The sequence below is a fragment of the Dipodomys merriami genome, unplaced genomic scaffold (genome assembly GCF_024711535.1).
Source record: "Dipodomys merriami isolate MVZ:Mamm:240054 unplaced genomic scaffold, mDipMer1.0.p SCAF_1, whole genome shotgun sequence".
Taxonomy (NCBI): Eukaryota; Metazoa; Chordata; class Mammalia; order Rodentia; family Heteromyidae; genus Dipodomys; species Dipodomys merriami.
This window is the reverse complement of record NW_027202270.1, coordinates 54,829,739-54,850,179: the sequence shown is the minus strand read 5'-3', so window position 1 is coordinate 54,850,179 and position 20,441 is coordinate 54,829,739. Positions and strand designations below refer to the sequence as shown.

At 35.4% G+C, this 20,441-nt stretch overlaps 1 protein-coding gene and 1 long non-coding RNA gene across 16 annotated transcripts in view; one reads left to right on the top strand and one right to left on the bottom strand.

Annotated features, from left to right (window-relative positions):
• Positions 1-20,441, bottom strand: part of Baz2b (bromodomain adjacent to zinc finger domain 2B) — a 145,537-nt gene that overhangs the window by 66,388 nt on the left and 58,708 nt on the right. For 10 of the 15 annotated variants that reach the window (XM_070022431.1, XM_070022421.1, XM_070022456.1 and 7 more), the window contains 7 exons: positions 11,687-11,890; positions 10,550-10,945; positions 7,254-7,857; positions 5,169-5,465; positions 3,924-3,984; positions 3,120-3,228; positions 2,746-2,847 (listed from right to left, as the gene is read on the bottom strand). In XM_070022431.1, the coding sequence (XP_069878532.1) occupies positions 2,746-2,847; positions 3,120-3,228; positions 3,924-3,984; positions 5,169-5,465; positions 7,254-7,857; positions 10,550-10,945; positions 11,687-11,890 (1,773 nt within the window). The remainder of the gene's footprint in view (positions 1-2,745; positions 2,848-3,119; positions 3,229-3,923; positions 3,985-5,168; positions 5,466-7,253; positions 7,858-10,549; positions 10,946-11,686; positions 11,891-20,441) is intronic. The other 5 variants (XM_070022449.1, XM_070022463.1, XM_070022509.1 and 2 more) reach the window with 1 other exon arrangement.
• Positions 1-20,441, top strand: part of LOC138827107 (uncharacterized) — a 46,151-nt gene that overhangs the window by 6,273 nt on the left and 19,437 nt on the right. Inside the window, exon 2 of the long non-coding RNA XR_011371968.1 lies at positions 10,744-10,857. This is a non-coding gene — a long non-coding RNA (uncharacterized lncRNA). The remainder of the gene's footprint in view (positions 1-10,743; positions 10,858-20,441) is intronic.

Genomic DNA, 20,441 nt, shown 5'->3' with positions numbered 1-20,441 from the left:
CACACAGTGTATTATCCTTAAATGAATGGTTTTATAGAAGATGGTAAAAAGTGCTTGATATGTAAACATAGTAGAGAATGATGATGGCTGATTTACAAATCACTTAGCATATTTGTGGAGAGAAATAACAAAACTAATAATAAATAGATTAAAGGTTATTTTTGGTATAAATACTATAAATACTGCCTTTGTGCCATACTTTATTTTATACCTTCAATATTTAGGCTGATAGAATTCACATCATAGTAAAATAGAAAAATATACAATCTTTGCAAATTTTAATAAAAATTATTACATAACTATAAGATTTCTAATATATACTTTTAGACATAAATAAAACAATATATATGAATTTATGAATTAAAGCATGAAATTACTTACCTTTATGTTCTCTAAAAGTATGCTAAACTGAACACAGCTTACTAAGTTTTTCTCATAATTGCTAATGTTTTCCCCTTATACTCTGCTGAAATATTGGCAGCCTATCATATCATGGCTTTAGTCATTCGCTTTCTTGATTGGAATTGATTTTAGCAAGATTATATACATTTGAAAAACATTGATTATGTTTAATAAAAAGAGAATGAATGTCAAAAGAACAATCTGCTTGTTTAATGAGGTTTATAGATTAAGTCTAATTATCATTAACACCAAACTAAAAATTCTTTATGTATTAAATAGCAATTAGCTTCTCTCTCAGAATAAAATCTCTTGAATTTAAGGATATAATGATTCTTGGTGCATAAGTAAGAAGCTGATAACATGTTCCAAAGATTAAAAATAGGAATTTAAAAAATATCCTCTTCTAATATGTTTTCGGTCTGAAGAATGGATACAGTATGTGTGTGTATATATATATATATATATATATATATATATATATATATATATATATATGTGAAGTAACACTAAACTTCATTAAAGTTCTAAGAAACTAGTGACAAGTTTGGTCTAAAATGTAAACTTAAAAAAGAAATAGAGGGGCTGGGAAGGTGGCTCAGTGGTAGAGCGCTTGCCTTGCATGCATGAGGCCCTGGGTTCGATTCTTCAGCACCACATAAGCAAAAAAGAAAAAAGCTGGAAGTGGCGCTGTGGCTCAAGTGGTAGAGCGCTAGCCTTGAGCTGAAGAGCTGAGGGACAGCGCCCAGGCCCAGAGTTCAGGCCCCACGACCGGGCCCACCCCCCAAAAAAAAGAAATAGAAAAAAGCCATAAAGCACCCCTACAAAGAAAAACCTCAGGTGGTGGCATTTTTAGAGCTACACAAAGAAAAAGTTTCTAGGCATAATAGTCCTTACAAAGGACAATGATAGAAAATATGGTCTAGATGAAAGAACACTTTGTCAAAACCCTGAGCTCAAGTATATTAAAATTCCTTTAATTGTTAGAGCTCTCAAAAATAAACCTTTTCTAGGGTTGGTAGACATTTTTCTACTTCTTACCATTATAAAGTTTGAGGGTCAGATGGGATGGAAAATCCTGACTATTTACCTAGAAAAGTATTAGCTGCCAGTCTGTCTTATAAGCCAAAAGGGACAAAAGTTCAGTCAGAGCAATGATCAACTTCAGCTACTTAAGCACTTTATAGATGTTTTGTACATATACTCTCATTTTATCTTTGCCATAATACCATGAGGTAGAAATATAGTTATGGGCATTGTTTTGTTTTTACTTGGAGTCACAAAAGTATTTCATGAATTAACAAGAATCTAGATTGCATAGCTCTGTAAGCCAGAAACTCCTTAAATGGACTGATAAAGGCAAAGGAACAGTAAGCTTTTACAGATGAATGCAGTAAGGTGCTAAAGGAAAACATTAAAGAGAACATAAAGGAAATGAGGTCTTCTTGGAAGGTTCTTTGCACTAATTGGTGAGATTGTATACTTAACTCAAACTCAAAAAGGAGCTGTTGTGCTGGGTGTGGTGGTGTGTAACTGTAATTTTAACTACTAGGTAGGCAGAGTGGAGAGGATCACAGTTTGAGGTATCCTCAGGCAAAAGTCAGTAAGCCCCATTTCAGAAACAAGCTAGGTAGAGTGGCACATACTTAAGACATGTATACAGGTTCATTACAATTTGAGTCTAGCCTGGTAAAAGCATGAGACTCTATCTGAAAGAATAATTTAAAAGCAAAAGGGGTGGGAGCCTGGCTCAGGTTGGTAGAGCACTTACCTATGAATCATGAGGCTCTAACAGTTCAAACTCTAGTACCAAAAATATAGTAAAAGAAAAACAAATCCTGCAAACCCCAGAAATTTCACTCATTGAATTTGAAAGATCTCCAGTTCCCAAATTACAAAACTTATGAAAATATATCATATTTTTGGAAGGACAAGATCCTTCCAAAAAACACTGAAGCATATTTATCATCTTTTGGAGTGATTTTACAGTAACACTGTTTTCCTATTAAAAAAAAGTTTTACTTTCCAGGGAACTAATGTTTTTTCCTATATTTCATATTAACTTGTTGATATTTTTATACCTGTACAAATGGTAAGATTACTGATTGAATTAGTAAGAAAAATTACTTAAATAGAAAAATATCTATTATGTCCAAGCTCCTTGTTACTAAAACATGGTAAATTTTATATATATATATATATATATATATATATATATATATATATATATATATATAACAAATTAACTAAGGAACAGCATTACTGTAGTTTGGAATGAAATTTACTTCATTTAGGTTATGGTACTATTTTTTGGTTCAAAGACTATACTTTTTAAAAAGTGGATACCTGTGGTCCATCTCTGGCTTCATAGAAGTCACCCACTCTTATTTTTGGACTGAAGCTGAAATTGTCCCTTGAGATATCCATTATTCCATTTCTGATGAGATACTGAAAAAATCACATATTTTTCCACTTCAGGTTTTAATAATTACAACCCAGCTTTGATGTAAATCTAGCTTCACTAATTAGCTTCACTAATGTTTTGCATAGCCTATAAAGTAGTTATGGATTTACAGGAGATCAATTTAGTTTAAGTACATTAGACCCACAGACAGAACGTTTTGCATCAAGAAACTTTATCTGAGAAAGAAGTGCACTATTTCTTTATATGAAGAAACTTGATAGGCTCTAACGTATAATAGTTGGTGAAAAGTATGTACCTTTATTACATCAGGGTACTGCCTAAGTTTCTTTCCACATGGAGCATAATATGCTACTTCTCCTTGAAGGCGCCCACCAAAGTTTCTTACTCTTGTCTCTCTCTGCCAGCTACATATAATAGAAAGGAGGGTTATGATATAATTTCAAGTTGTTTGAATTTAGAATAAAATACAGTACACAGGTTCTTCATATAACACAAAAAACAAAGTTCTAATCATATAACCTAAATATATTCACTTCTAAAATGACAGTTTTAGCTAATTCATCTACAAAATCAATTAACTTATGAACAAAAATCTCTATTAAGCTTTTTTGAAATTACAATGAATTACTTTGAATATTTAAAACATTTTAGTAATGTCATGAACATGAAGTTCATGTGTAAAGTTTTAAGTGAGAAAAGTTCTTAAAGCTCTCTTCCATTTGAACATCAAGTACATCCAGGCTGAAAGTTATTAGTTCCAACTAAACCATTTAATCCATCTTTGAGTGAGTCCCTCAGTTCTAACCAAAGCATCTTCTTCTGTCTGTTAATTCTGTTTGCCATATAACTTGCTCTTAGTTACTTTTCTGTTCTAAACCCCTAGGCTACCTGAGCCCTTCCCAGGTCAGCCACAACTCCTCACATTTTAGGTTTAATTTCAGTTTTCTGATAAATCAACTACTTTGCCCTTTGTTCTGGCATTACTGCGGTAAATAATATTCTGTAGTACATTGGCTTATTTTATTAATAATAGAGAATGAGAAATTAAGCAGACATGCATAAATATACGGAGTAAAAAAAATAAACTTATTTAGCATACCCATATTCCAAAGGAATACGAAGTTCACGTTCATCTGTTACTCTTCTTCTTTTGGAAGTGCCTTTAAGAAAATTGAACTAGTTAATTTGACAGGTTATATTGACTATCTCATAGTTTAGAAACTTTCCTTTAAAAATTTATTTTAAGGATATGGGTTATTGGCATTATTTCTGAAATATATTGTTTTTAGGTGTTTTCTACAAAATGCTGTATAAGGCAGAGGATTCTGTTTTCTTTTGGTCTAAATGACAAAATCACTAGTCTTCCCACCTAAAGGAAATACAATGTAAAGTAGAATATGTAGCTTTCCCCTCATTTTGTTATGAATGAAATTGCTAACAAGAAAGGGGGGGTGGTAGCGAGTTTAGAAAACCTATTTACAGTTGTTTTAATTAAAAATATATGGATTTCAGAAGAAAAAAATTTCAATCTCTAGCTCATACATTTAAAGACAGTTTAATTTATACATTTTAAGACAGTTTAATTTCTTTGTACATAAATACATTCACAGTTAAAAAGACTGCTAAATCTTTTTTTTTTGGCAGTTAATGGAGTTTGAACTTATATACTTGAGCCATAAACACAAACTCAAAATCACAAAGAAATAGGCTTATAATTATTTGTAATTTTTTTCATAGAAGAAAGTAATTTTCACAAGTACAAACAAATTAATCTTAACTTAGAAGGATACAACTAGTTGTGGTAAATTAAACCAAATCTATAAATTGCCAGAAGAATAAATCATAAAATTTTTACTATATACATTATTTTATTTTTAGTTACTGATTGAGAAAGGGAAGAGTTTTAGAATGTTAAAAAAAACTTTTAATATATACCTCTATAAGTTTAAAAAAGTAAAATAAAAAAGACACAGCCCGTTAGCAATGGAACAAGAATGTTACTAATAGAAATATACTGACTATCTGTTAGGTAGATATTTAACAGCCCAAGTGATCTTTTTATAAAGCACAAAGAAACCTTTGTCAATTCTATTCATTAAAAGCATGAACTGAACATAAAAAAAAGAATTCAAGATGAAGTACTGTTACCAACTAAATATTTGAAATCAAAAGCACAGAAGAAATTTTTGACAAGATGGGGAAATGGGTTGTGTCCTTTGAAAATTCATAATGACTTTTCTTAGGCAGCCTTCAACCCAGGTTGATTCCAATGAGATCATTTCTAGAACACTGTAGTCTTGATGTAGACTGACTTCTACTTTACATTAATAAAAACTGTAGGTACCTGAATGTGGACTGGAAGTAAGTGTGGAGGAAGATGTGCCAAGAAAAGCCGGGGGTGACTGAGATTCAGAACATAAGGCAGCAGGGGCAGAGCCTGGAGTTTTTCCTATGTGGAGGTTTCGAGGTGTGGAGTGAGCTGGGAGACTAACAGAAGGGCTTTTGGCAGAGGAAGTTGTTTGATTCAGTTTCATTGATGATTTTTCTCCTTCAGTATCACTATCTGACTCATCTTGGTCTTTATCATCATCATCTCCTTCTTCTGATCCTTCTGTATCTGATTCTGAATTACTATCTGATTCTGGAAGTAAGGAAGTATTTTATTATTATAAATAGACTATAACCATTAATTTTGATTTTGTTTAAGTTAAATAGTTTAGAATCAATATTTACTATTGTGAATCTAAACAGATGACATCATAAATTATTTCAGTTCATTGTCTTCATGCTATATAATCCCTTAAGATTCTTTAAAAATGAATAGTTTTGCTCAATTTTTAGTCATAAAACATTTTTCACATGACTTCATTAACATGATTTAAGGAAACTTTGCTTAATGACTTCAAAATCACTTTTAACTTAGCAAATAAAATTTCTTTTGTCGTTGTTGTTGTTGCTGGTTGTGGGGCTTGAACTCTGGGCGTGGGTGTTGTCCCTGAGCTCAAGGCTAGCGCTCTACTACTTGAGCCACAGCATCACTTTCCGTTTTCTAGTGGTTAACTGGAGATAAGAGTCTCATGGATTTTCCTGACTCGGCTGGCTCCCAGCCTCCTGAGTAGCTAGGATTACAGGCATGAGCCACCAGTACCTGGTTGAAGTTTATTGTTAAACTAAGAAAACTAAGTTAAAAGAGAGACTGTAATCCTCTCTCTAGAATCATATGGCCTGTGAAGAATACTAAGAATTACCCCTAGCCTTTCATATTTGGGATCAGAAATAAAACAATTTTTCTAGAGGAAATTTTTGGTTTGTTTTGGTTTCCTCCCTCTCCCTCATAATTGTTTTATTTAGGCACAAGACTTCATTCAATCCTCTCAGACTTCACATAGACACATAGAACACACACATAAGCACACACACACACACACACACACACACACACACACACTTATTACAGAAATAATTATGGTACAACAGAATAAGTTTTTAATGATTTTAGATTGTCACATGTATACATATATATATATATATATATATATATATATATATATATATATATATATATATATATGTTGAATGCACTCACTCCTGGCTAGATATGCCAGCTGTATGACGTGATTAACTTTAGATGTATAGGACAGCACTGCTATAGTGTGGTACCACCTTCGTATAAGGAGATTCAATATAAAAGTTAATTTTTAAAAGCTATGAATGCTGAATCTCAGTACCTATCACGCATAATGCTCAGAATTATTACTCTGAGTACTAGTTTATTTTCAATTGTAAATTATATAATTGACCAAATTTTCCTATTTACATGAAAAAATGGAAATTTGTAGCTGATGAGCAACAGATTCACAAACTTTGTATTTGCCCATATTTAAAATTTAAGCTATCCTGTATTTTATGTCAAAACAATTCTACCTCAAAAAAATCCAGAAAGTAAAATTAATCTATAACCCACTGTGTTGCTTATAAATTCTATGTTACTGATGTATCAAATTTTTGGGTACTTTTTGAATGATCAAGACCAAAGATAACTTTGGTTTAACACTGATTTTAAACCAGTGACTAAGGTTAACATTGTGTGCTGACACGTTTGAACAAGTACCAAAAGAGATGGATAAGGTGTTTGTGGGGGAATACGTGGGTCTCGAATGAAATGAAGCTTACATAAGTTGATAAAAGTATTTAACTCATACATCATTATACTCACTTCTAAACTATTTAATACAGATGAATAAACTAAGAATCAACTTAAAATTTCAATATCCATTACCATTATACCATTTTTTAGTATTACAGAAATGTAAATAGTTATGTGAAACAATGAATGACAATCATTCTAAATCTGTGGATTAAAGTCTTTGAGATGTTTAGCCCAAATAACATTTAGAGACATGCTTTAAAATTTAAAATGAAAAATAACCTGATGGGCTGTCATCAGATTCATCATCTTCATCATCTTCCTCATCTTCTTCATCATCTTCCTCTTCATCCTCATTTGAATCTTCAGAATCTTTACTGCTAGGAATGTCTGAATCTGTTCCTCTAAATTGTTCCACCAAAGACTTTGCAGGATGAGAGTGATGTTGTGTTTTTAATGTGTTTGTGTTATTGCTCGTTGCTTTCTCCTTCCCTTGACTATGGAGTACAGGAGAGGCAGAGGGCATTACAGGGGTCTGATTGCCAGGTGTTCTTCTTCCACTTGTACTCAGATTCACAGGTGAAGAAAAGGGGGTGTTGCTTGCAGTAGCAATGTTTTCATTAAGTTTACTCTGAACTTTAGATTTGGTAGTAAGTGCTAGAGGAGCTTCTTGAATGACACTTTGAATAACTCCATTTGGTTGGTGGTTACCTAAAAGTGCATTTGTCAAGAATGGAGTAGGGTGGTTGTTTTCTAGTGTTTGTTTTGGATGTGCTGGTGAGCTAGAGGTTGCTTTTGGGTTTGACAAAGCTGCAATAACCTTCTTCAGGCTCTTAGATGACTCCTGTTTCTTTAACTGTGACGGAAATGTCTGCTTATATTGTTCCTGTTGAAACATAAGTTTAAAGAACAAAACGAAATGTGGCATAAAATAAAGATTGCTTTTATGTGTTTTCAAAACCAAAAACAGCTGCTCACATTCAGATTTAAATCATGATACACAAGGTCTGTAAAAGGAATGACAGCAGTGACTGGTTGACTGTTGAAGCTGACTAGAAGATAGAACTAATTTGTCCCATTCAAAATGTATAGACCTCCCCTATATACTATTTTTCGCACTCTAAAAATAATCTATATCTGAAACTCTAAGAGTATCTTCCAGGTTTTGTTTGCTTTCTTCTTTTTTTTAATCATGTCGGTCTCTTATCATGGCTTCTGTTCCTTTCATTAAAACATTGCTCTAATTTGCCAGGCACCAGTGGCTCATGACTGTAATTCTAGCTTCTTCAGAGTTTGAGATAGAGAAGATCACAGTTGAAGGCCAGCCTAGGCAAAAAAGTTTGCAAGACATCTTCTTAACCAATAGCTTGACATAGTGGCATGCACCTGTCATCCTGGCTTCATGGGAAGTAAATATAGGTGCCCATTCACTCAAGAAGGAAGGAGGACTCTATTGCAAAAGATGCCAGAGGGCTAGAGGCATGCTTCAGTATTAGAGCACCCACCAGTAAGAAGTCCTGAGTTCAATCATGAGTAATACTAAAGTCTATATATGATACATATATTGTTCAAATCTAAACAATGCCATAAGTTTACCTAATCTACTAACAATATGTGGTATACCAATGTCAGTTCTATGTATGATTAAACCTTATTATTATATTAGCATCGTAGAGCAGTGAAACTATATAAATTATACACCTTACTATTCACTATACACCTTACTCTATTGTTAGGCACTATCATACCTTTCCAGGTGACTTGGTCTGTTTGTCAAAGCTAGGGCATCTCATATTTTCACTGCTTCTGCATTTTGCTGAAACTATTTTGTCTATATGAAATACAGACATCTTCTAAATTTGTAACTGATAAAATACTGCTTATTTATTAAGATGAACCCCAAAGCTCTCTTTGCCTCTGTCCTCTGAGCTCCATTACCTTCTTATTGTATGCCATACTCCTTATATATGAATGCCTTTAGTCTCTAAGGAGATAAATTTACATTTTAAAACGAATTTCTTAGAGCAGAAACACTATCATTTATAGCCTTCCCAAACAGTACTTAAAAAAACTGCTCTTGGAATGTACTCAAAAAATATTTCTTTGAAGTAGAGACTTAAGATGTAGTAGCTTGGGTGATACTCAATGACAGAGTACTTGCCTAACAGGCACAAGGTACCTGGGTTCAATCCCTAAAACAAAACAAAACAAAAACACTACAACAACAATAAAAAAGTAAGCTAGTGCAAGTGGTGGCTCACCATTCTATGGGGCTTATTTTCAAAAGCCTTTAATACAGTATCATTTGATAATGTAAGCAGTAGAGAAAAATAACAAATTTCCTGAGAAAGATTAGGTTGTGCCATAAATTTACATCTTGAAATTAGAAACAAATTATATTTTGCTCTTTGTAAAAATAAAGCCAGAAAAGTTATTACTTAGTATAATTTATATAATGTATAAACTGAGTCAGAATTACTATTTTTGTTTTGTGGTACTGTGATTTGAACTCAGGGCCTCGTGCTTACTAGGCAAGTGCTTTACTGCTTGAGCCACACTCCCCAGACATGAATTAGAATTATGAAGGTATTTTAAGTCAACACAAGCGAAGTTGTGTTTCCTAACACATTAAATATTTGGAACTACATTTTCAGAGGAATTTTTTCCTTCCTTCCTTCCTTTCTTTCCTTTTTATAATTAATTAATTAATTTTGATGGTACTAGCCTTTGAACTGAGGATCTCATGCTTGCTTGGCTTTATATTACTACTTCACTGGAGCCAGGCCTTCATTCTATTTTTTTCTAGTTAACTGTAGATAAGAGTCTTGGGAACTTCCTGCCACGGCAAGTGCCCTACCACTTGAGCCACTGTGCCACTTCTGGTTTTCTGGTGGTTTATTGGAGATAAGAGTCTCATGGACTTTCTTGCCCGGGCTGGCTTTGAACCGCGATCCTCAGATCTCAGCTTCCTGAGTAGCTAGGATTACAGGCATGAACCACCAGGGCCTGGCTACTCTCTTTTTTAACAAGCAGTGCATTTTACTTCTAAATATGTAGGAGGTAAAGCAAAGAAAATCAGAGTTTTCCTCCCAACCTCTAGTGCGAGTGTTTGAACTCAGGACTTTGCAATTGTTCTACTTGCTTGCTCTGCTGGTGTTCTACCACTAGAAACCATGCCTCCAACCTGATGTTTTCTGGTTGTTGTACAAGCTTATCTTAATTCTTACAGGTTTTTTTCTGCATAGGCAGGTTTCAAACCACAGACCTTTAGAACAGCCTCCCGAGAAGCTAGGATTACCGATGTGGGCCACTGGCATCAGATTCCTTCATCACTAAAATTCTAAACAATATCTTCTCCCATATTTATGTCCACCACACTTTATCCTAGGGCTAAAATCTTTTAAACTGTACATATTGTCCTTTTTGATATAGGTGGGGCTGTCACCCTAAAAGTATATAAAAATTAATTATCCCATTGGTGCTAGGAATTGAACCCATGGTAAGTATATGCTACCACTAAGCTACATATCAAGTTCCACTCTGATTTTTTCTAGAAAAAGAAATTTTTTTAAACTCACCCGTTTGGATCGCAATTCACTGGTCAAAGAATTAGTTTCTTCAGAGGTATTTTTATTCCCTGCTTTATGTACATCAGGAGAAGGAACTATGAGTTTCCTGTAAATTTCCTTTTTGGCTTGGTTTACCAAAGATAAAGGTTTCACATTAGACACCAATCCCGTAGACTGTATTACACTGGTGTGTTTGTTCACAGATTCCTCCTTTGCCTGAGAGCTTTGGAAAATAAATGGAAGCTGCTGTGACAAAACCTGAGGCTGCTTCTGCTGGGATTGGAATGATGAGTGAGTCTGGGATTCAGACACTAGAGGTAATGGCTGGTGTGTTCTTTTTTCCTGGGCTTTTTCAGTTGCTTTCTGTCCATCTGCTTTTGGGTCTGAAACACCATGTAATAGCACCTGGAAATAAGATATAAGATCTTAACTTCTTAACATCTATCAAGATCATCAAGTAGTGAAATGTGAAAAGTTACTTTAAAAAGCATTCCTCATGGGCTGGGAAGGTGGCTCAGTGGTAGAGCGCTTGCCTTGCATGCATGAAGCCCTGGGTTTGATTCCTCAGCACCACATAAGCAAAAAGAAAAAAAAGCTGGAAGTGGTGCTGTGGCTCAAGTGGTAGAGCGCTAGCCTTGAGTTGAAGAGCTGAGGGACAGTGCCCAGGCCCAGAGTTCAGGCCCCACGACCGGACCCCCCCCCAAAAAAAAGAAAAAAAAGCATTTCTCATGACTTAAGACAGATGAAATATAAAGCTCACTAAAAATATATGGTTCTCCATCAGCATAGAAACCGAGAGGCAAAGAGTAAACAAATTTAGCAATATTACTCACTGGATACTACTTTGAAAATGAACTTTAGAAATTGTAGGTAGGGATGGGAGGGAAAAACTGGGAGAGAGAGAGGTAAGGAGTGCCACTGTTCACAAAGAAATGTACTCTTTACTTGACTTATGTAACTGTAATCCCGCGGTACATCACCATTATAATAATAATTTTAAAAAATTCAAAGCAGGAAAAAGGTTCTCCATCTTCTGTTCTATTATGAACCAAAGTAAGAACTCAATGTGATTAACTAAAACCTCAGATCTTGAGAATTAAGATGATCTTGTAATTCTCTGACTTCTATCCATGAAATAAAGAATACCTGGTTGTTACTTTTATGTTGTGCTTCATTCTCTGAATCAGAATCATCCTCTTCACTTTCTTCAATACTTTGATCCTCCTCCTCTTCATCTTCTTCTAGATCATCTGAATCACTGCTACTAATACCTTCACTTGAGGTATCTGAAGATGTGCCTGAATCACTATCAGTGTTGCTAGAACTTTCCATAGCTTTCTTCCTTGGTTTCTGGATAAAGAGATAATATTTGATAAGACATTATTTAAAAACTTCTAGTTTCAGTAAAAGATATGCTCTTTTAATATTCAGGTGGTATTTCTAACACTAAAATATTATTTCAGGAAAAAGTCCAATATTGTAATGGTATTTAACAAGCTGATCAAATTAACTTGGAATTCAGTAATAACAACTGCAAGCTCTAGCCGGGCGCCAGTGGCTCATGCCTGTAATCCTAGCTACTCAGGAGGCTGAGATCTGAGGATCGAGGTTCAAAGCCAGCCTGGGCAGTTAAGTCCGTGAAACCCTTATCTCCAATAAAGCACTCGGAAACCGGAAGTGGCCCTGTGGCTCAAGCAGTAGAGCGCTCACCTTGAGCTAAAGAGCAGGGCAGCACCCAAGCCCAGAGTTCAAGCCCCACGACAACAAAAAACAAAAAAAACAAAAAAAAACCTGTAAGCTCTGTGATATGTAGAATATTGAAACTATCAATATAGTATATATATATATATATATATATATATATATATGTTATGCTTCAAAATGTATGACATTAAGAACAGTTCCCCAAATAACCATTACAATTATAATAAAAATGTTAAATAAATATATTTAGCTTTGTCTTCTTTCTGTGAATAGTGAATAGTCACCTATAGTGAATAATCACCTATGATCAAGATACCTGTCTAAAAAGGTATCTTTTTAGATATTTGGCTTTTTAGATACTTGGATTTAACTATGTATAAAGGGCTGACCTTGCTTTCAAGAAACTTCCATTCTAATTAGAAGAGGAGTAACAGATGCTCATTATATAAGCAAGTATTTGCATATAGTAATAAGTGCTATAGGGAAGTTAAAACAGTTAATAACAGTCATATGGGGCTGTTTTAGTTAGCATCATATTTGATTTTTAATATTTCACAGAGAGAAACAAAAATACAATAGATGAGATTTATGTCTGGAAAATTGAAGACTATTGTGATAAAAACAATCCAAAGCTGAAAGAAAGGGATAGTAGGTTACTAAAAAAGGAAGTTCGGTATTTCAAGATAGACAATAGTAAAAAATAAATACAAAGAAAGATCATGCATTAAACAGCTATATAACAATAGAAAAGCAAGAACTCTAAGAATACTGAAAAAGAGAAATACTCACATGGTAACACAACAAGATTAATACAATTAATCTATAGGTATTTGGGACCATCTAAATGGCATTTGCTGACAGGTGAAGCAAAAGATACCAAAAAAAAAAAAAAAAAAGACAACAAAAGTCTGATCTTCACTGAAATACAGTCTTTCGTAACTACGAGGATTTTGGGGAAAACAGTAATTCATCTCTCCAATAGGAAGAAAATTCAAAGCCATACTTACAGACTACAAATCTATACTCTTTTTTTAATGCTTCTACATATTGAAATAAAATTCATATGAATGAGGAGAGTAACTTACTGTTATTTTGTATTTAATGACTCTATTAATTCCTCCCAGCTAACTATCCTAATACCTCTTCTACAGGCATACCCTAATAGTCACTGTCTTTCCAGCATCTAGCTCTACCCTCAGAGGGATGAGAAACAAACTTAAAGTAATGTGAAATTGCAACTACAGACCATAAAGTAGAGATTAAAGGGAAAACATTAATAATAAGCCTAGCATTTATTTGGCAAAAAACTCTCATTACTTGCATTGTATTTTTGTGAACTCACCAAGACTATGAAAATCATAAGGAATCAAAACTGAAGTTATTATTTTGGTTTAGGAGGGCTTAGAAAGAAAATGAAAGTATCAGGAAGCTATAGTGATTTCATAGAGAAAAACAATTTCAATGCCCAAGAAATTTGTGTATAATTTGTATTTAAATATAGCATGGGAAATGGGTCTCAAACACCCATGGAATGGGACAAGATGTGCTGATTCTTTTTTTTTTTAACATATATATGAGTTTTTTATCGTGAAAATACTGTATACAGAAGATGTGCTGATTCTTAAGCTTTAGGGTGAGTAGATTTTTGTGAACAATAGAGAACTCCTATGTCCCATTTCTGAACAAGGCACATGGGTTCATCAGCACTGTGATTCTGCCACATGTGGTTTCAGGAAAGCATATGTTAATCGTGTGCAAAGGTTCTCTAAGATAATGAAGAAGCAGGCATCAATATTAGAAAAAAAGCTGGTGTGTGTGTGTGTGTGTGTGTGTGTGAAAGTGGGTTTGGATATCATCATCAGTTTCACTTCCAAAGTCAGAGGAAGAGGGGAAGGGAGGAAAGGGGAGTGGAGGGGAAGGTGGAGGGAGGTGGGAGAAAAGGGGGGAGGGGAGGGGAAGAGGAGGAGGAAAAAAGAGACTAGAGATTTACACATAATTAGATAGCATGTCTCTTTCTTCTCACTTAAAACATTTTAAAAAAGGATTTTCTTAGGTTTATAAAAATGATCAAAGAAAAGCTTATTAATTTCCTTGCATCTAATCTCCAAAAGCTTCTCAGAGGCCTCTCCTTGAACTTTAATCTCACTATATACTTTCTTCCTTCAATAACAAAACAAACCCAAGTTTCTGGGGATGCAAGGTATGAGAAATAGTAAAAACAAAACAAAACAACAAAAATTCCCACTCTTCTAGAAAAAGGAAGTGAACAGTGATGTAAATAAAATGTGTTGAATGGCAAATACCACATATAAACCAGAGAACTAAATAATAAAATCTAGCGAGTGGGGCTGGTTTGAGGAAGGTGACATTTCTGAGCAGAGACCTAACGGAGGGTGAGCACTAATCACATTTCAATAGAAGAGAAATAGCAGAAGAAAGCCATAAGCTGAGAAGATAATGCCATTGGGGGCATGCTCAAAAACAGAAAGTCAACCAGACCAGTTGGACCATAGTGAACCATAGAAGAATGATAAGGGTGAACTGGAAGAGCTCCAATCATATAGTTCTTAATAAAGAGAGAAAGAAAAGTCAAGTGGGAAAGAACTAGAGAGACTAGATTTCCCTCCAAATTTTTTCTGTGGTAAATACACACAAAATTTGCAGTCTTAACTGGATATTTTAAATGTGCAAGTTTGTTAGTATTACATGCATATAGAATATTTTGCAGTCATGAGAACATAATTTCAGAACTCTTTTCTTTGTAAAACTGAAACTATACACATTAAACTCTAACTCGCATCTGTTTCCTCCCCCAAATCCAACCCCTGCTACCGCCATTCCACTTCCACATCAAATTGTAACTATTCTAAGTATCTCATAGAAACAGAATCATACGTTTTTATGTGCTGTAATAATGATCATGTGAAGATGTCTCTTTGAGTCACAAATTTAAATTTTCTGGGATACATTTCCACAGTGGGATTGCTGAATCATAACATAATTGTATTTTCTATTTTTTGAGAATTACCATACTATTTTCCATAGCAGCTTTAACATTTCTTACTCCCTTACATATGCTATTTTTGCCTATAAACAATCATACTTACTTTTGATAGGCTTCTTTGGTTGCATGGAAAACATACTTTATATAGCAGCAAATATTGAACTCATTCAGCCTACATTGTTTTATTCTTTTTCAAAATTGATTATATGGGGCTGGGAAGGTGGCTCAGCAGTAGAGTGCTTGCCTCTCATGCATGAGGCCCTAGGTTCAATGCCTCAGTACCACATAAACAGAAAAGGCCGGAAGGGGCACTATGGCTCAAATGGTAAAGCACTAGCCTTGAGCTGAAGAACCAGGAACAGCACCCAGGCCCTGAGTTCAAGCCCCACAACCAACAACAACAAAAAGATTATATGAACTGGGCCTGGTAGTTTATACTTGTAATCCCAGATATTTATGAAGTTAAGAATGGGAGGAGTACAGTTCAGGCTCAGCCCAAGTAAAAAGTTTGTGAAATACTATCACAAACAATAACTGGGGTGTGATGACATGTGACTGTTATCCCAGAAGAGCAGGAGACTGAGACTGGAAAGATCCTGATTGTAGGCCAGCCCAGTCAAAAACATTCATGAGACACTCATTGAGATTAAAAAAAAAAAAGCTAGGTAGAGTGGCATGTGCCTACCATCACAGCTATAGTAAGAAGTGTAAATGAAGGGTCATGGGCCATGACAATCTAGGAGAAAAGTAAGATCTTATATCAGAAGTAATTAGAACAAACCAGATGCTGATGGCTAAAGCCTGTAATATTTGCAATTTAGGAAGCTGAGTTCTAAGAGTCATGGTTCAAAGCCAGACCAGGCAAGAAAGTTCAAGAGACTCTTATTTCCAATTAATCATCAAAAAGCCAGAAGTGGAGTTGAGGCTTAAGTAGTAGAAAACTAGCTTTGAGCATAAAAGCCCGGGGATAATACCTAAGGCCTGTGTTTGAGCCCTAGAAAACACACACACACACACACACACACACACACACACACACACACACACACACACACACACACACACACACACACACACACACACACACACACACACACACACACACACACACACACACACACACACACACACACACACACACACACACACACACACACACACACACACACACACACACCGCGCAAAAGGACTGGAAGCATAGCTAAAGAGATAGGATGCTTGCCTAGTAAACATTACATCTTAGTTTTAAAACCCAATATAGACGTTGAAACACATAAAAAAAATAACATCAAAACAAAATGGGCAAAATTTCAACTTAATTTTTTAAAACATCTATGCTTTTCCTAAATATAGATGCAGACTATATCAGGGAATCTTCCAATGAGGATTCCTCAGTGAAGGGCTCCATCTTCTGGGAAGGATATCAAAATTAGCTAAAGAACTTTCTTTTTCAAACTATGTATGAGAGCTAACAAAGAATTTTTTTTCTGGTTGTGGAGCCTGAACTCAGGTCCTGGGCGCTGTCCCTGAGCTCTTCAGCTCAAGACTAGTGCTCTACCACATAAGCCATAGCGCCACTTCCAGCTTTTTCTGCTTATGTGGTGCTGAGGAATTGAACCCACGGCGCCATGCATGCAAGGCAAGCACTCTACCACTGAGCCCCTAACAAAGAATTTTTAAACATTTTAAACTGAAAAATTCTGAGTAAAAAAGTATAGGATTGTTTTCTCAGTTCCATTGTCTTCCATATCCATTTTACTTTCTAAACAACTCATCACCTCCAATTCATGCCAGACCATACATTAGGCTACAGTGATTAGGATGATACCAAATCATATTTAAAATTAAATTGTCTCTGAATTCTTTTTTTAATTGTGAAAATACTGTATAGAGGGGTTACAATTACATGGGCAAGATAATGAGTACATTTCTTATCAAGCATTATAGCCTCCTCCTCTTTCCCCTTCCCATCCCTTCCCATCCTCCCCTCACCCCCCTATGTCTGAATTCTAAGATCAAACTTTCTCCTAATAGCCAATGTCTCATTGTGTTACTTTCACTGTAGACACTATAGACACTAGTGTGTGATCTCAGAATACCTCTATTAAGGCGAGGCCTTTGTAAGTTTAACACATGCTCCTGATAACAGTTTTTATTTTATTTAATTTTTTTTTTTTTTGGTCCGGTCGTGGGGCCTGAACTCTGGGCCTGGGCACTGTCCCTCAGCTCTTCAGCTCAAGGCTAGCGCTCTACCACTTGAGTCACAGCGCCACTTCCGGCTTTTTTCGTTTTTGCTTATGTGGTGCTGAGGAATCGAACCCAGGGCCTCAAGCATGCAAGGCTAGCGCTCTACCACTGAGCCACCTTCCCAGCCCAACAGTTTTTATTTTAACAGCATGAGTTCTGATTAGGAATGCTAATGTAGCTTATTCATTAGTATTAAAGATAGGGGTTCTTTCATATTTATTCTTCCTGACATACTTTGAATTTTTGGGAGCACAAGACATTTAAGAGTTTAGACTTTAGATTTTAGCACTATTTCCAGGAGGTAGGATAGTACCAAGTTTAGAAGCATAGACACTCAGCTTTTAGAAATACAAACAAGATACGTGAGATTTGCTTTAAAGTAGCATGAGAATCAAGAACAGGTGCTATTTCTTCATTCAGTGTCTGGCATGGAGAGAAGCTGGCACAGCTCAGAGACAGGCCCCTGTTACCTCCACTAATGGGAATGCTTTGAAACAAGAGAACTGAGAGCAGTTAAGAGCAACAGGTGGAATCAGACCCTGAAACCTGTGTCCCTGGGAGGAAACAGCCTAAGTCTTTTATCATGTTTGCTCAGTGGTCAGTGGTATTTTAAAGGAGAAAGAAAATGTTTGTTTTGGGACCTAAGTACAGTACTATGGTTGCTTTTATGATGGGTACCAGTAAACCTCCTCCCCCAAGCACTCAGATAAGTGTACTACATCCTGGAAAATAACAATTTTCTACTGAGAAGAAAACAGATCTGAAGGAAGTATCTCTATGAGATATGCTCAGTGAAAAGAAAGAAATCCTTGCTTTTTTTCCTCATGCTGCTGGTGATCAAATCCAGAGCTCCATGCACATTAGGCAGCAAAGGCTCTACACCACTGAGCCCACAAAACTTTGATAAAATAATTTCTTCGGATTAAAAACTGAAACCTACGAGGCAAGTTATTCAAAGTTTAGAACAATGCCATTTGTAATCAGTGGCTAACCCATATCTTGCTATTCTTGTTGTGGTGTAACAGAAGCTTCCTGCTGACTTTGATTCTACTGCCCAGACAACGGATAGTCACAACCTTTCCACTGTCTTCTGGCACTGAAATCAGGGTGTGAAAAAGTACAGAAGATAGAACTCATTTTTTCTTATTAGCTTATAATTAGTTATGGGGGGAGAGGTATTTCATTTCAATATAATCTAATTTCACCCCTTTGTACTCTTTCTCCTTCCCTTCTCCCTTTCCCAAACAATTTCAACATGTTTCAATGTTCCATCTTCATTGAAGTGAAGAATGAGCCCAATCCCCTCTGCTAATATCCACCAACAGTCTGTTTCTCTTTCCCAGTCCCTAAACTCTCTATATACTTCTATTGTCTTTGTTTTTAAAATGTTTTCAGTGATGCCAAGGCTTAAGCAAAATAAAACAAGGCCTCTCACTCAAGAATAAACTATAAATAAAAGCAGACCAGATTCACTGAAGTGAGTGATTTAATTTATAAATGTTAATTAAGATAGATAGCCAGAGATGGCTCCATGTGGATAAATGAAACCTGGACTTAATCGTGGACTTCATTTATAAAACTGAAAGATGTTGGGGCTGCCCTGGAAGAAAGTGCAGAAAAGAATCCCAAGTTTGGAATGATGAGAATATTTGTATGAATTTACCATGTGTGTTTATACACTAACTTCACAGCTGTTATCCTTCTACAACAGAAGAGATGTAGTTTGAAGGAAGTAAATAAGAAAACGTTAATAACTAGTAAGGGTGTGGTGGTATAATCCTGTAATCTCAGTAATCATAAGACTGAGGAAGGAGGATCATAAATTCCGGACCAGTTTGCGCTACACAGTGAGACCTTGTCAAAAAAAAAGAAAGGAAGAAAAGAAAAGCAAGCAAGCAAGCAAGCAAGCAAGTGGGAGGAAAAAAGAAAAGGGAAAAACCAGCAATAAAAGGTCAATTGCTAACAAAGATGAAGAAATCTCTTCTTAAAAAATACAGGAATAGTAGAAACAGAAAACAGCTGGTTTTCTATAGGGCTGAGATAGAGTACCAAAATAAAGACCATCTTGGAAAATGGCCTCTTTCCTCCAACTCCAACTCACTCAAAGGCTGAGCTTCAGGTTTCATTGGAGAGGATATGATTACGGCTTGGTGGATGGTAGAGAGGCTCAATGAGGTATGACAGATCAAGGCTGGCATAAAAGACAGGAAAAAAACAAGAAAAACTTGGGCTAGGAACCTGTCAGCTGAGGTGTCAATACAATTAGCTAGAAAAGTACCCCAGTAGTTTCCCATCAAGTTTTATTTAGAAGCTGCTTACTGGGATGCCAGTTGAAGCTCACTAGAAGGGTGGGTGACCACTACAGGCTCTCTTCACCACCACTAGCAGAGAGCCACCATTGGCATCTGTAGCTAAAAGAAAATGCTGAACCAAGAAGTACAGAGGATTATTCTATGTCATTTGAAATTTTCCATAATAAATGATTTCATCTTTTTTTGTTTAGTTTGGTTTTCTCCGAAGTTCACAGGCTCTACTGTCAACTTGTTTGGTTTCAAATCCCCACTCAGCCATTTGCAAATTATTTTGGTGTTATTTCCTTATTTTCATTTCTCATTTAGAATGCTGGAAAAACTGAAAGATGTTACGCAAAGCATGTAGAGCAGAGCGGTAGCTACTAAGCTCTTAATCCAGTTTTACTTATTGGGACTAGGAGTGTAGTTCAGTGGTACAGCACCATACACAAAGCCAGGGGATCAATATCCGATCACTTTTAACTCACCATCACTGTTTTTATTAGTTTTAAGTGGTCAAGATTTAGAATATTACCAGTGTGCCATAAAAATATACATCTACAAATCAGAAACTTGCTAGTAAATGAATTTATAGGTTATGGTGATTTGAGCTTTAAAATGTTTAAATTATACATATACATTATATATTTGTTCT